General features: G+C 37.5%; 1 protein-coding gene across 2 annotated transcripts in view; it reads right to left on the bottom strand.

Annotated features, from left to right (window-relative positions):
* Positions 1 to 5,014: 5,014 nt before the first annotated feature.
* Positions 5,015 to 13,616, bottom strand: part of atf2 (activating transcription factor 2) — a 139,371-nt gene continuing 130,769 nt past the window's right edge. For both annotated transcript variants that reach the window (XM_072579173.1, XM_072579174.1), the window contains one exon: positions 5,015 to 6,933. In XM_072579173.1, the coding sequence (XP_072435274.1) occupies positions 6,698 to 6,933 (236 nt within the window). In that variant the 3' untranslated portion in view covers positions 5,015 to 6,697. The remainder of the gene's footprint in view (positions 6,934 to 13,616) is intronic.

Here is a 13,616-nt window from a genome sequence, read left to right as displayed (position 1 = left end):
TGAACAACAAGGTACCATTGTAGCCCAGTGACGAATATTGCTGTCTCACAGAACCAGGGACCCTGATTCAATTCCATCATCAGGTGACTGTGTGGATTTTGCATATTCTCCATGTCTGCATGGGTTTCCTTCCAGTCCAGAAATGTGCAGGTTAGGTGAAATGACCATGATAAATTGTTTATAGTGTCCAGGATACACAGGCTAGGTGGGGTAAGCCTTAGAAATGCAGAGTCACAGGGATGGGGGTTGAATGCTTTTTGGAGGGTCAGTGGAGACTTGATGGGCCATATGACCTGCTTCCACACTGTAGGGATTCTAAACTTGTCACTTTCTCTTTCAGCAAATAACTGGGTTTTTGGATTTTTTTCCAAGAAGAAATTACTGCTCTCAAGATCTTAATAAAATTGGGGATTTAAGATTGGCACAAGTTTTAGATTGTTTGATTAGAAATCTAAGTTATTAGAAGCTGAGAAAACTTAAGCTCGATCTTTATTAGCATTTATGTAAGAAAACTCCACAGTTCATAGAACAGAAACTAGGGAATATCAGTTAATTCAAATTTAAAGTTTAGATATAGAGATGTAATCTCTAGAGATTAGAAATGTAAAATGTAAAATAGAGACATAAGATGTAAGTGAACTTCTGCAAGTGTTAGGAAATAAGTTTCATTGTTTATTTTGCTACGTTTGAAGAATTCTTCTAAACTTGTTTATATTTAATAGCTTTCCATTATTTTATTTTAATCTTTTTGTCTAATAAAATTATGCCTGCTGTTAAAGAGGTTTGTAGCCTTGTGTGACTATATTTCAGTGAATGACCACCATATTAACTGAAACAAAAATAAATATATCAAGCCATGTTTTATTGCAGGAATCGATTTGATTAGTGATACCAACATCTAGGATCATAAATGTCCATAACCTCACCTAATTCTTATTGCTGTTTTCAACCATTTATTTTGCCTCATGGCATTTCTAGGAGAGGCAGGGTAGAAATGCATGGTTTATTAAGAGGATGGTATAGAGAGACACCGTTGTATAACACAGAAACATTTATTCGGTCCAATTCATCCATGCTGACTAGATATCCTAAATTAATCATCTTGTCCTATTTGCTAGCATTTGACCCATCTCCCTTTAAACTCTTCCTATTGATATAGCTAACTAGATGACTTTTAAATGTATATTTAATTATATTATATTATATTTAATTATACTAGCCTTCACCACTTCCTCTGGCAGCTCAGTCCATATACCGAAATCTTTCTCCTTTCACCTTAAACCTACACCCTCTAATTTTGGACTCCCCTACCCTGGGAAAAAGACCTTGGCTATTTTATATCCATGTACCTACATTTTATAAACCTTTCAGATCACCCCTCACCCTCCAAAGCTCCAGGGAAAATATTCTATTCAAGTCTCTCTCTATAGCTCAAACCTTCCAATCCCAGCACCATCTTAGTAAAACTTTTCTGAACCCTTTCAAGTTTAACATCTTTCCCATAATAGGGAGACCAGAATTGAAAAGTGGCTGAACCAATGTCTTGTATAGCAACAACATTAACATCCAACTCATATACTCAGTACACTGACCAATAAAGGCAAGCATACCAAACTCCTCCTTCACCACCCTGTCGACCTGCGACTCTTTAAAGGAACTATAAACCTGCACTCCAAGGTCTCTTTATTCAGTTATACACCACAGGACCCTACCATTAAGTGTATACGTCCTGCCATGATTTGCCTTATTGAAATGCAATACCTTACATTTTAATCTAAATTAAACTTCATTTGCCACTGCTCAGCTCATCAGATCAAGGTCCCATTGTATTCTGAGATAACCTTCTTCACTGTCCACTACACCAATTTTAGGGTTATCTATAAACGTACTAACCATTCCTTCTATATTCAAATCCAAATCATTTATACAAATGATAAAAAAAAGCAGTGGACCCAGCACTAATGCTTGTGGCACACCATTGTTCACAGGCCTCTTCAGTCCAAGAAACAATCTTCCACCACCACCCTCTGTCTCCTACCTTCAAGCCAATTTTGTATCCAAATGGCTAGTTCTCCCTGGATTCCCAGTGATCTAACATTGCTTACCAGTCTACCATGCAGAACTTTGCTGAACACTTTGAAATCCATATTAAAAAAAATCTACCACTCTGCATTCAATCTACTTTGTCACTTCTTCAAAGCACTCAAGTTAATAAAACACTATTTCCCATGCAAAAGCCATTTTAACCATCCCTAATTATGTAATTCTTGACCCTCAGAATCCCCTCCAATAACTTATCAATACTGATATTAAGCTCACCTGTCTATAGTTCCCTGGATTTTTCTTATCACAGTTCTTAATAAACAGCACATTAGCCACCTTCCAGTCTTCCAAAACCACACCCATGTTTATCAATGATACAAGCATCTCAGCAAGGGGCCCAGCAATCACTTCCCTAGCTTCCAACAAAGTTCTGGGAAACACCTGATCAGACCCAAGGATTTATCCACCTTTGCGCATTTTAAGACATTCAACACTACCTCCTGTGTCATATGGACACTTTACAAGGTATCACGGTTTCTCCCAACTTCTCTAGCTTTCTATCCTTCTCCACAGTAAATACTGATGTAAAATGGTCATTTAGTATCTCACTCATCTCTACACAAACTTGTTAACCTTTAAGTGGCCCTAGTTACTGTGTCCTTAACCTAGTTGTAGAACCTCTTTGGATTCTCCTTAACTCAAGGTGCCAAAGCTAGCTCATTGTCCCTTTTTGCCCACCTGGCCTTATACTCCACTAGGGATTCACTCGATCCCAACTGTGAATACCTGACACATGCTTCCTCCTTTTTGTCGAACAGAGCTTCAATTTCTCTAGTCATCCAGCATTCCCTACACCTACTGCCTTGCTCTTCACACTAACAGGAACATATTGCCTCTGGGCTTTTGTTATCTCATTTTTGAATGCTTCCCACTTTCCATTTACCTGAGAATAGCCTCTCCTAATTGGCTTTTACAGTTCTTGCCTAATATTGTCAAAATTGGCCTTACTTCAATTTAGAAATTTACATCAATATGCCCTATCTAAAAGCAAAAGGATAAGGCATGTGAACTTCAATGAGGGTCTTAAAAGGAATTAAAAATTAGGTTGAACATTTTAATTAAGAGGTATGAGTTTTTTTGGGACCTTGCAGCTCAGTGAGCAACAAGTGATATTAGTATCAAGTTTCTGCAAGGTGGAAGTCATGAGGATCCTAGAACAATCAATACTGGAGATGACAAAACCAATTATTTACATTATTACAGCATGTGTAACAATAAAAATGACTAAAAGCACTTCATGGAAGGGTCATCAACTAAAATCAACATTGAGCTGAACAAATTCTGTGTGGGTGATAAAAGCTTGTGTGAGATTTTCAGCAGCACATCGGCTGAGGCTGAGAACGAAGAGTGATGTTACAGTACTGGAATTACTTGATGATGCAAACTCAACTTGTAATTGAATAAGATACCACGTTGCGAATAGCTTGTTCAACCGAAGATAAAGAAAGCATTGGTATGACGTTTATTGTATGGTTGGAGCTGGCAGCTTCAATTTCACCAATACTTAGCTTGAAATAACTGCAACTCATTCAAGATTAGGTATTGGACATCTCATCTGATACGACACAAATGTTGGATAGATTGAGGGAGGTAATGTGGAGGTTGAACTGGCCATTGTCAGCATTGATATGGAAGGTAGCTTTAAATCTGGGATGATGAAACCAATAGACAACCATGTAGATGAGGCAAAAGTGAGGACTGCAGATGCTGGAAACCAGAATTTAGATTGGAGTGGTGCTGAAAAAGCATAGCAGATCAAGCAGCATCCGAGGAGCAGGAAAATTGACATTTCAGGCAAAAGCCCTTCATCAGGAATGGAGGCAGGGAGTCTCCAGGGTGGAGAGATATTGAGAAAGGGGAAAAATGGCAAGCCATTTCTGGAGATATTCTGACTATAATTTGATAGCAAGTGCAGAACCAAGCTCAATAGTTGCATATAATAGGATAATGGAAAACATTTTGGAGAAGGCTGACATAGTTGTATATGTTAACAGCTGTAGAGAACATAAAACAACTGGAAACATGAAAGCAGAGAACAAAGCAATGTAATGGGGTGAAAATACTTCAAAGAACACTAAATTATATTTCTTTTCAGCACACCTGCTTAAAAATATAGTTAAGTTCACTGAAGTACTCTGGGAGTTTTACTTCCGCCCTATTCTTTTACTTCTCTGCTCCTGTTTCTTGTGGCTACTTCTGACTGGAGGATGTAACAGCATATCACACCTGCAGTTCTGTGCCATCACACATAGCTGCAATACTATCTGACATCACTTTTGATTCCTTTGGTTTCAGTTTAAAGAACCATTTAACTTAAAAAATATTATTTAAATTTCCAATCACAAACTTTTGAAAATTCCGTGATTTGCTATATTCACCACGTTGAGTAGTTAGGTCTGATAATTATAACTTGATGAAAAATGAAATCTATTGAAGCCAATGAAAATAATAATAGTTTCAATAGAATTAAACATTCAAATCATTTAAATTTACTCCATTTACATTATTATGCTTATGTTACTGATTTAGTATTTCAAATGATTTAAATTGCAAAGAGTTACTTTTCAACAATCTCTTATGGCTGATTTAAATTAAATTTATTATCACGATTATGGGTAGCCTATGTAATAAAAGGGAAAAATGAATTAATTCAGAAGTTTTCAAAATGGGACTTTTTTATTTTGGAATCAAATTCAAGCTAAGCTTTGAGAAAGCCAAGAAGTGAATCAATGTCACTTAAAGTGCTGCATCATTAACTTGTAGTCCAACAAGACAATAAAGCTTGAATTTCAGAGCATGGAAAGGTAAATTCTGCTATACAAGTAGATTTTGGCAGATGGCAGCACTAGTATTAAGAGAAAGTACACACAATAACTCCACTTAAAATACAGCTCACATTTTGAAATAAATGTTGTCCTTTTACGCACTTAAAAACTGTTTATTGACATGTTCTTCTTAGATAAATTATTTATTCTCTCAGAGAACTTATTCATGCAAATTGCACAAAGAGGAAGATTACACCTCAAGCTACCTTTGTAGAAATGGAAGCTTGCAATCAAGATAAAGATACATTTTTTTTGTCTACAGATACAGTCTGTAAAACAAGGATTATGAAATTGATTCTGTTGAGTAGTGTAACTGATATCCATCACGAGATATTAATCTACCACTATAAGTTGAGAAATTTCTCCAAACGTCACAAGAAGCTTCTGTCAAACATCCTGTATCAGTTCCTACATTCTAATTTGACAAATTACACAATTATAAACTAGAAGACCTCGAAACTGTACTGGAGAAATTATATTCCATGTCCTGTTAATTTTGCTAAAAGCAACTCCTTTGTGGCAGCTCAATGTGTGTGTATCTATAGTCTTATTTACATGTGAAGACATCTTTGAACTACTGATATTGTGTTGTCCAAATATATCTATCTTCCAATCTTTTATACTGATGTTGTCAATGTCAATTCATAATATTCTAGTAGTTGTTTTCTGCTTCTCCAATTTCAAATTATCTCTGAGTTTGACCAAGTGTTGATGGCACATTTAGTAAAATGAATCATTTCACAGAAGTTTTGAGGAGAAGAAAGGTAATATACAATCAAACGGCACATGGAATGTTAATCATCAATATTCATTATCTGTATACACAATCATTTAAATAAGATTTCACCAAAGGTCAGTGTGATATTTAAAGGCAGCATTCACAGAACTGTTGGTCTAAACAATAGACCACTGGTATATGCATCATTCATCATGATACCCAACAAAGTTGCTGAGCTTTTCAGACTGAAGATTAAAAAAAACTAAACAGATTGACTACATCTTATTAAAAATGACAAAACAAAAGTCCAATTAAACAAAATTACTAATAATCAAACATTCTTTCAATCTTTCATTCCCTTCACAATGTGCAAATTAGAAAAGGCAAAGAAATAAATGCTTCCTATATCTGAAAACAAAGGCCCCCTCACGGCCAGCTCAGGGTCCAAGAATTTATTAATTTGTCGTTTAGATGGAGAATAAGTTTTATTGAATTATTTAACATTTTTGTTATTATTTTTAAATTAAAAACATTTGTTTGAAAAGAAGCACTGGAAACGTTACTTTTCCAATATTATGTTCGCGTGTCATGGATTAGAGGCTTGGTTTATCTTGGACCTCTGGAGAGCAGTTCATGACCAGATGAACAGGATCACAGGTCAAGATAGTCCATGTTGAGCTTTCCTATCAATAAAGTTTGATCTTTTCTACAGTCTCAGGAGAGTGACCTTAAAATGTAATTACACTGTTCACAAAAATATTTTGTCCCCTACTGCACAGCCATAAAGACAGACGGAAAAAGATACTTAAATGTTACTTGAGTGTAGAAAATAGAAAATGCATTGTGGATCAAAGAACAATGACTAAAATATCTGTTTTCAAGGCTGAAGTGTTCACTTTGTTTACACTGCTGTAGCCACATCTGAAATACAACTAATAAAAGCACTAAACTTGGAGTATAGAAGTTGTTTTTGGAGATCTGTCCTCCCCGTGCTCAAATTTCCATTTTACAGTCACCGTTGAGACAATATCTGTTGATTTATGTAATCCAATCAACTTGCTGAAGGTTGAGACTGAGACGAAGGAGCGATGGTAACATGAGACTGGACAGGTAGGTTTATCTCTGAACTCTGGTCTGCCATCTGGGTGAGAACCGAGGTAGCAACAGCCTCTGCCATTGCTGTTGAACTTATACCATTTGAGGTGCTGATGGAACTGTGTTGGATGACTTGGGTTTGGGGGCTGCTGGGTAGCGGGCTGTCTATAGAATTCTCATCCTTTTCTACATCTGATGAAAAACAAAACAGAGACTTAGTTGTGTAGAAATGTAAGAAAGAATCATGTATATTAAAACCAACAGTAGTTTACACTGTCCTGTGGTTTTGCAACATTAATTGTAACCAGGGATTGTAAATAGAGTTTTCTAATTTAAAAACCTATGATTTTGCACTTTTACTTTGTTTAACAAAATTTAACATAGTTACAATAACTTAAAACAATGTAGAAATGGCTTATTTGTGGCATTAAGTACAACCATGGCAACTTTTACTTTATGCTGGAGAAATAATCTAATTAACATTTTTATTGTACCCAAAACATAAATATAAAAATAGACACACAACCAAAGTATTTTAGCATTTATTTAGGACTAACTGTGATTTTTCACTTCCTGAACCGGCAAGAACAACAGCAAGCATAGTCAAAGAAGTAAAGAATTGTTGTAGTACAGAAGGAGGCCTGCAGCAACTCTTCAAACGAGCATCATTACCTCGTGTCAATCTTCTGTTTTCTCCCCATACCTATGCACACAATTTCTATCCAAATAATTATCCAATGTTCTCCAATGCCTCAATTGAGCCTACCCCCACTACATTTCAAGGCACAGCACTCGCTGTTGAAAATGTTTTTTCTCACATACATTTTTTTGTGCACTATTTTAAACCTGTGCCTCTCATTCTTGTTCAATTTTTCTTTCAGAAATGTACTGATTCTTCTGTATTTGCTTTCTATTAATTACACAACTCTCAATGTATAAAACAGCTCCTCCTGAAAAGTTGAAGTAAGTTACCTTTTTTCCCCCCCAACAGTAGCAGAATAGAATACTGGCACCAGCCTTATAGGAGTCTACTGCAGTCAATGTGACTGAACTGATTTAGCAATATGGGTCATCTGCCTTCAATACAAAATTAATCTGCAAGTCAACATTCGTCAGTGCCCAGAATTTGGAAATACACTGATTGGCACCTTGTGATCCCAGAGATCAAGACACTCTCTATCACAACCTCATCATTCTAAACGAATGAGGTACAGTTTCAAATACAGCAAGTCAATGCAGTACAATATCCTTACTCACAACATGAACCCTGCTAGGACAGGAGTTAGACAGAGCTGGTGTTGAGATAAGATTGGAGAAGGTTCTCCTTGCAATTGCCTAAACAGCAAAATGGACACTTTAGCGGGCTATCTTACATGAGGGAAGGATAAATCATTTTGAACTCTGTCAGAATGTTACTCCATTCCTTGAGCGACCTACATACTACCCTCTCTAGAAATACCATTCAGCTTCAGATTGGTGCTTACACTCAGGATTGCTTTTAATAATACTTATGCAATCTCTTACACTTCTCACCAATTTTCTACATTTTAGGAAAGAAAGACCAAATGCAATGCAACTGTGTTTCCACCATTGTTCCTAATCTGAAGAAACAGGCACAAAAGACAAAAGGAACATCTAATCCAGGCCAACATAAACAACAGCCACCATTGGCAGCCACACTGCACCCAGAGGGAGCAGCAGCAGGATCTGATCTGATTTCAATGCAACTTGCTGCAAATAACTGACATCCAGTGTAGAAGATAACCAAGGATGTCCCAGGCCATTATGTTACACCTATGACAGCTGCTGGATGAGCTACTGTGTTCATAAGGATTCTGTGGCAATTCCATTGCAGTAGCTCTCAAGGACACCGCTGCCCTAAATTTTTTTTTAGGGAGCAGGTTGTTTCAGGGAGTAACTGGAGACCTCTGTGGCATTTTGCAATCTTCTAATTATAATTGCATCCAAGAGATCATCAATGCAATGGACACCAGAGCCCACTTTTCTTCTCCCCAAGGGGAGGCCAGTCAAGATACAAAGATGAGGACTGCCCATCTGTTGCTAGCTTTTTTCAGTAGCAGGCTGCAATTGATTGTGCCAATAAAGCTTTGACAGTATCCTCTCTCTAACCAGCAGTGTTTGTTTTTTCCCATAAATTTCAACCCATTTGTGATCATAACAGCATATTTTCCAGGTCTACATAGAGAGCTGCCACAGCTAATATATAGTGGAGCACTCATGTATCAGTCTCTTTGCAAGGCGCTAAACAGATACAAGCTGGTTGATGAGTGGGAAGGGTACCCCCCCCCCCCCCCCCCCCCCTTCAGACTTGCAATGTCTGAAATTATGTCCTTTTGACCTTCACGTATTATGATGTGGAGGTGCCGGTAATGGACTGGGGTGGATCAAGTCAAAAATCACAACACTGGGTTATAGTTCGACAGGTTTATTTTTTGGAGCTTTGGGAGCCCCTGCTCATTCCTCAGGCAGCTTGGTGTCATGTGACTTTTGACTTTACATATTGTGCCAGACCCTTCAAACCCAGAAGATCTTGCTAACAAGAAGAATTTATGGTTTGCTCACCATGCAATTTGCTGAGTTAGCTGTCCCAAAAGATCTCACTTGCATAGATATAAGCAGCATGGATCATGGCAGTTATTGTACCATCTAACATGTTTGCCGCCATACTTCAACTTTAGAAGTCAGACAACGCCAGGTTATAGTTCAACAGTTTATTTGAAATCACAAACTTTCGGAGCGCTACTCCTTCATCAGGTGAACAGATTCCAGCATCTGCAGTAATTTGCTCCAACATCTGTTGGACAATAACCTGGTGTCGACGTAGGACTTCTGATTTTGTCCGTCCCAGTCCAACATCAGCACCTCCACATCATACTTAAATTTCTCACTTAAAAGTTCTGACTTAACAATTCTTAGTTTTGACTACTGCTGTGTTAGTGCAATATAATTTCTATGACCTAAGTCGACAACTCATGATCAATATTATCCTTCCAAATTGATTGTGAAAAGTGAAATAGTACAGTAAATCTGACAGTATATATCATCTTTTGTCATCCTAAGTATGGGAAAATGTCCTTTGAATTGGATGACAAAATAGATTTCCTGTGCTTAATATGATACAACACAGCACACTATGCTACTATATCAGACGAGATTTCAGAAAAGTTGCCTCAATAGTATTGTAACCTGAGCAGTAAAGCACACTTACTAAATAGAATAGTTGCTTGTCACTTGAAGCTACCTGATTAAATTAGGAAACATTTAGTCTGTTCCCATTTGTTCCCTAGTGGACTAGATACACGTGTGGCATTCCACTAGGTCATTAACAGTAAATCGTAGATAAGTCAGAAACTAGGACTATCCACCTTCTCAAAAGGATGTTGGTGCATGATAATGGGAAAAGATTATTTGATTTTTTAAGTTAAAGGAAGCTTACTTTGATAAGAAAATGATCTTTAAACTGAGTATAATCAGTATATGTACAAAATACCGAAAACCTTTTATTTATAGCCTAGATTTCTTCATCTGAGGCTCACCTGCCAACTACTTGCAGCGATGGATGATTACTATACCTAATTCTAATGATGCACACACAGGAGAATAAGCACTGTTTAGAGTCTAAATGCCACCAGCTGTTCTACAGTTGTAGAGAATTAATTGGATCCAGATTTAAAACTAAAAACCTATATCATATCTGACTCATAATTCAACTAATGACATGCTTCTCTTGTATGCTAAATTAATATTTTCATGAAAACCAAAAGTGCTTAATGTAAGCCAAAAAGCAGATTAATAAAAATGTCTTTTGGATAATGATTTGCAATACATCAAGTATTCAAATAAAATCTTAAAGTTTTGAATTTACTATGGTTAAAAATAATGTAAGGCACCCTAATGTATTTTGTTTTATAATTTAGAACACAATACTATTCACATTGTAGGTGATTACAGTATAATGCAAAGCCATAAACATATAATGAACCCATAACTCAGATAAATCCAGTCTCTGTACATATACTTTATGGGTTTAAATTGTCACCATTGCTGTTGAGCAAATATCTTAAAATTAAAGCATTTTTAAAAAATGTATGTGTGTATGTATAGTATATATACACAGATCAATACATGTATATTTCTAACATTTCAGTCATTGGTGTTTAAATCTGAACATTATGCTGCCCATCAGAAAGACAGAGTTTAGATTTAAGGAAAAATATGTGCACAGTATGCATGCCAGTACAAGGCACTATCCACATCAATAAGAAAACACATGCAGAGCTGTCAGGTTGTAGCTATGACTGACTAATCTCCATAGCAATCACTGTCAATAGCAAAGGTCTGCAGTTTTCTTGTATAATGTACCTTCAGGCTACAGTGTAAATCCACAAAGCACTCAACTGATTGCAGATCAAAGGATTCGGAGTTAAGCTCCAGACCTAATAAAATTTATGCATAAAATTTAGATTGATTGACTATTTTCTCATTTCGGTTCTTTTTGAATTAACCATCATTGGAATAAAAGCATTTTTTGTTTACCCAGCTTTAGCTTTGAATTTTTCATGACATGTATGTTCACCATTAATATTGATTACATCAAACAAAATCAGATTAATTTTACAGACAACAAATACCACATTTCTACACTTATCTTTCAAGCTGAAAAAGGAAATTCAAATCCTGTTGTAGAATATTATTTTTAAAAGGTCACGGGGCATGGACTGACTCAAGATGACTAACTTGGCAACTGCCATTTAGATTTCATTGTTATATTAACTTGGGGGGTTATGGGCATTGTTATAAAAGTCTGCATTGTTGCACATACCTAACTGCCCATGATAAATTGATTGCAGTCATAGATACGTACAGCTTGGAAACAGACCCTTCGGTCCAACCCATCTACACCGACCAGATATCCCAATCCAATTTAGTCCCACCTGCCAGCACCCGGCCCATATCCTCCAAACTCTTCCTATTGATATACCCATCCAAATGCCTTTTAAATGTTGCAATTGTACTAGCCTCCACCACTTCCTCTGGCAGCTCATTCTATACACGTACCATACTCTGTGAAGAAGTTGCCCCTTAGGTCTCTTTTATATCTTTCCCCTCTCACCCTAAACCTATGCCCTCTAGTTCTGGACTTCTCAACCCCAGGGAAAAGACTTTGTCGATTTACCCTATCCATGCCCCTCATAATTTTGTAAACCTCTATAAGGTCACCCCTCAGCCTCTGACGCTCCAGAGAAAACAGCCCCAAGCCTGTTCAGCCTCTCCCTATAGCTCAAATCCTGCAACCCTGGCAACATTATTGTAAATCTTTTCTGAACCCTTTCAAGTTTCACAACATCCTTCCGATAGGAAGGAGACCAGAAGTGCACACAATATTCCAACAATGATCTAACCAATGTCCTGTACACAACATGACCTCCCAACACCTGTACTCAATAGATTGAGCCTTCTTTTGGACTGCTGCAATTCATATGGTAGAAGTACTGAGTATTGTAGGTAGCAAGTTCAGCATTTTGACTGAAAGCCCATGGAGGAACGATGATATACATTCAAGTTGGGATGCACAATTTGGTGAAAAGCTTGAAGGTTATGGTGTTCCCATGCACATTTTGCTCTTGCTCTTCTAGAATACGGAGGTCAAAGATTGAGGTGGAGCTTTGGCAAATTGCAACCTGTCAATAGATTACTTAGCAGCTAAGGTATGGTGATAGTGAGTAAAGTCAATGCTTAATGTAGTGGATGGGCTACTTGGTCTTGATTTTTAAAGAGCTTTTTGAGTGCTACTGCAGCTACATTCATCTAAATAAGTGGAGAATATCTCTTTATATTTATGACAAATAAGGTGAGGCTTTGAGAAGTCCAGAGATGAACCAATCAACAATAACTTGCATTTATTATTTTTATTCACTCATGAATTTTGGGCACTGCCAAACAGCCAGCATTTATTGCTTGTCCCTAATTGCTCGAGGTGGTGATGGTGAGCTGGCTTTTTGAACTGTTGAGGTCCATGTTCTGTAAGCAGACCCAAATGTTGTTGGGGAAAGAAGTCCAGGATTTTGTTTCAACCACACCAAGGCAGCATTAGTATAATTCCAAATCAGGATGGTAAGTGGCTTGGAGAGGAACTTGCAAGTGATGATATTCCCATGTATCTTCTACCCCTATCCTTCAAGATGGAAGTGGTTGTGGTTTTGGAAGTTGCTTTCTAAAGTGCTTTGGTGAATCTCTGCTGTGCATTTTGTGGGTAGTTCACATTGCTGTTACTGTGCCTCAGTGTTGGAGGAAATAGACATTTGCAGATGTGGTACCAATCAAGTTTGACTGCTTTGTCCTGGGTAGTGTCAAGTTCCTTGAGCGTTGTGTAGCTGCACTCACCCAGGCAAGTGAGGAGTATTCCAATGCACTCTTGACTTGTGCATTGTAGATAGTGGACAGGCTTTGGGGTGTCAGAAGGTGAGTTACTTGCTACAGGATTTCTAGCCCCTGACCTGCTTTTGTAGCTACTGTACTTATATGGCTAGTCCAGTTCAGTTTCTGGTCAATTATGTATATTGCGCCTGCAAAATCATAAAATGTCCTGAAGCACATCACAGGAGTTTTGTTTCGAAGTTATTTGCCTGAAGTCTGTCCCACCCAATATAGCAAGGTTACAAAGTACCAAATTCACTCTGTGCTGTTGGCAATATCGGAGTCTGGCTGGCTGTTCAGCTGAGCAAACTGTCCCACCAAAGAGTCACAAGTGTTGTGGAAACACACATCTTTACGTGCATAACGTATCCTGGACCTATGGATAGGGATGTTAGAGATTCCAACATTGTTTTCACCACACAGCTGATCAGCCTGCG

The sequence above is a fragment of the Chiloscyllium punctatum genome, chromosome 10 (assembly GCF_047496795.1).
Source record: "Chiloscyllium punctatum isolate Juve2018m chromosome 10, sChiPun1.3, whole genome shotgun sequence".
NCBI lineage: Eukaryota > Metazoa > Chordata > Chondrichthyes > Orectolobiformes > Hemiscylliidae > Chiloscyllium > Chiloscyllium punctatum.
The sequence above is the reverse complement of the archived record's forward strand: the minus strand, read 5'-3'. Positions and strand labels throughout refer to the sequence as shown.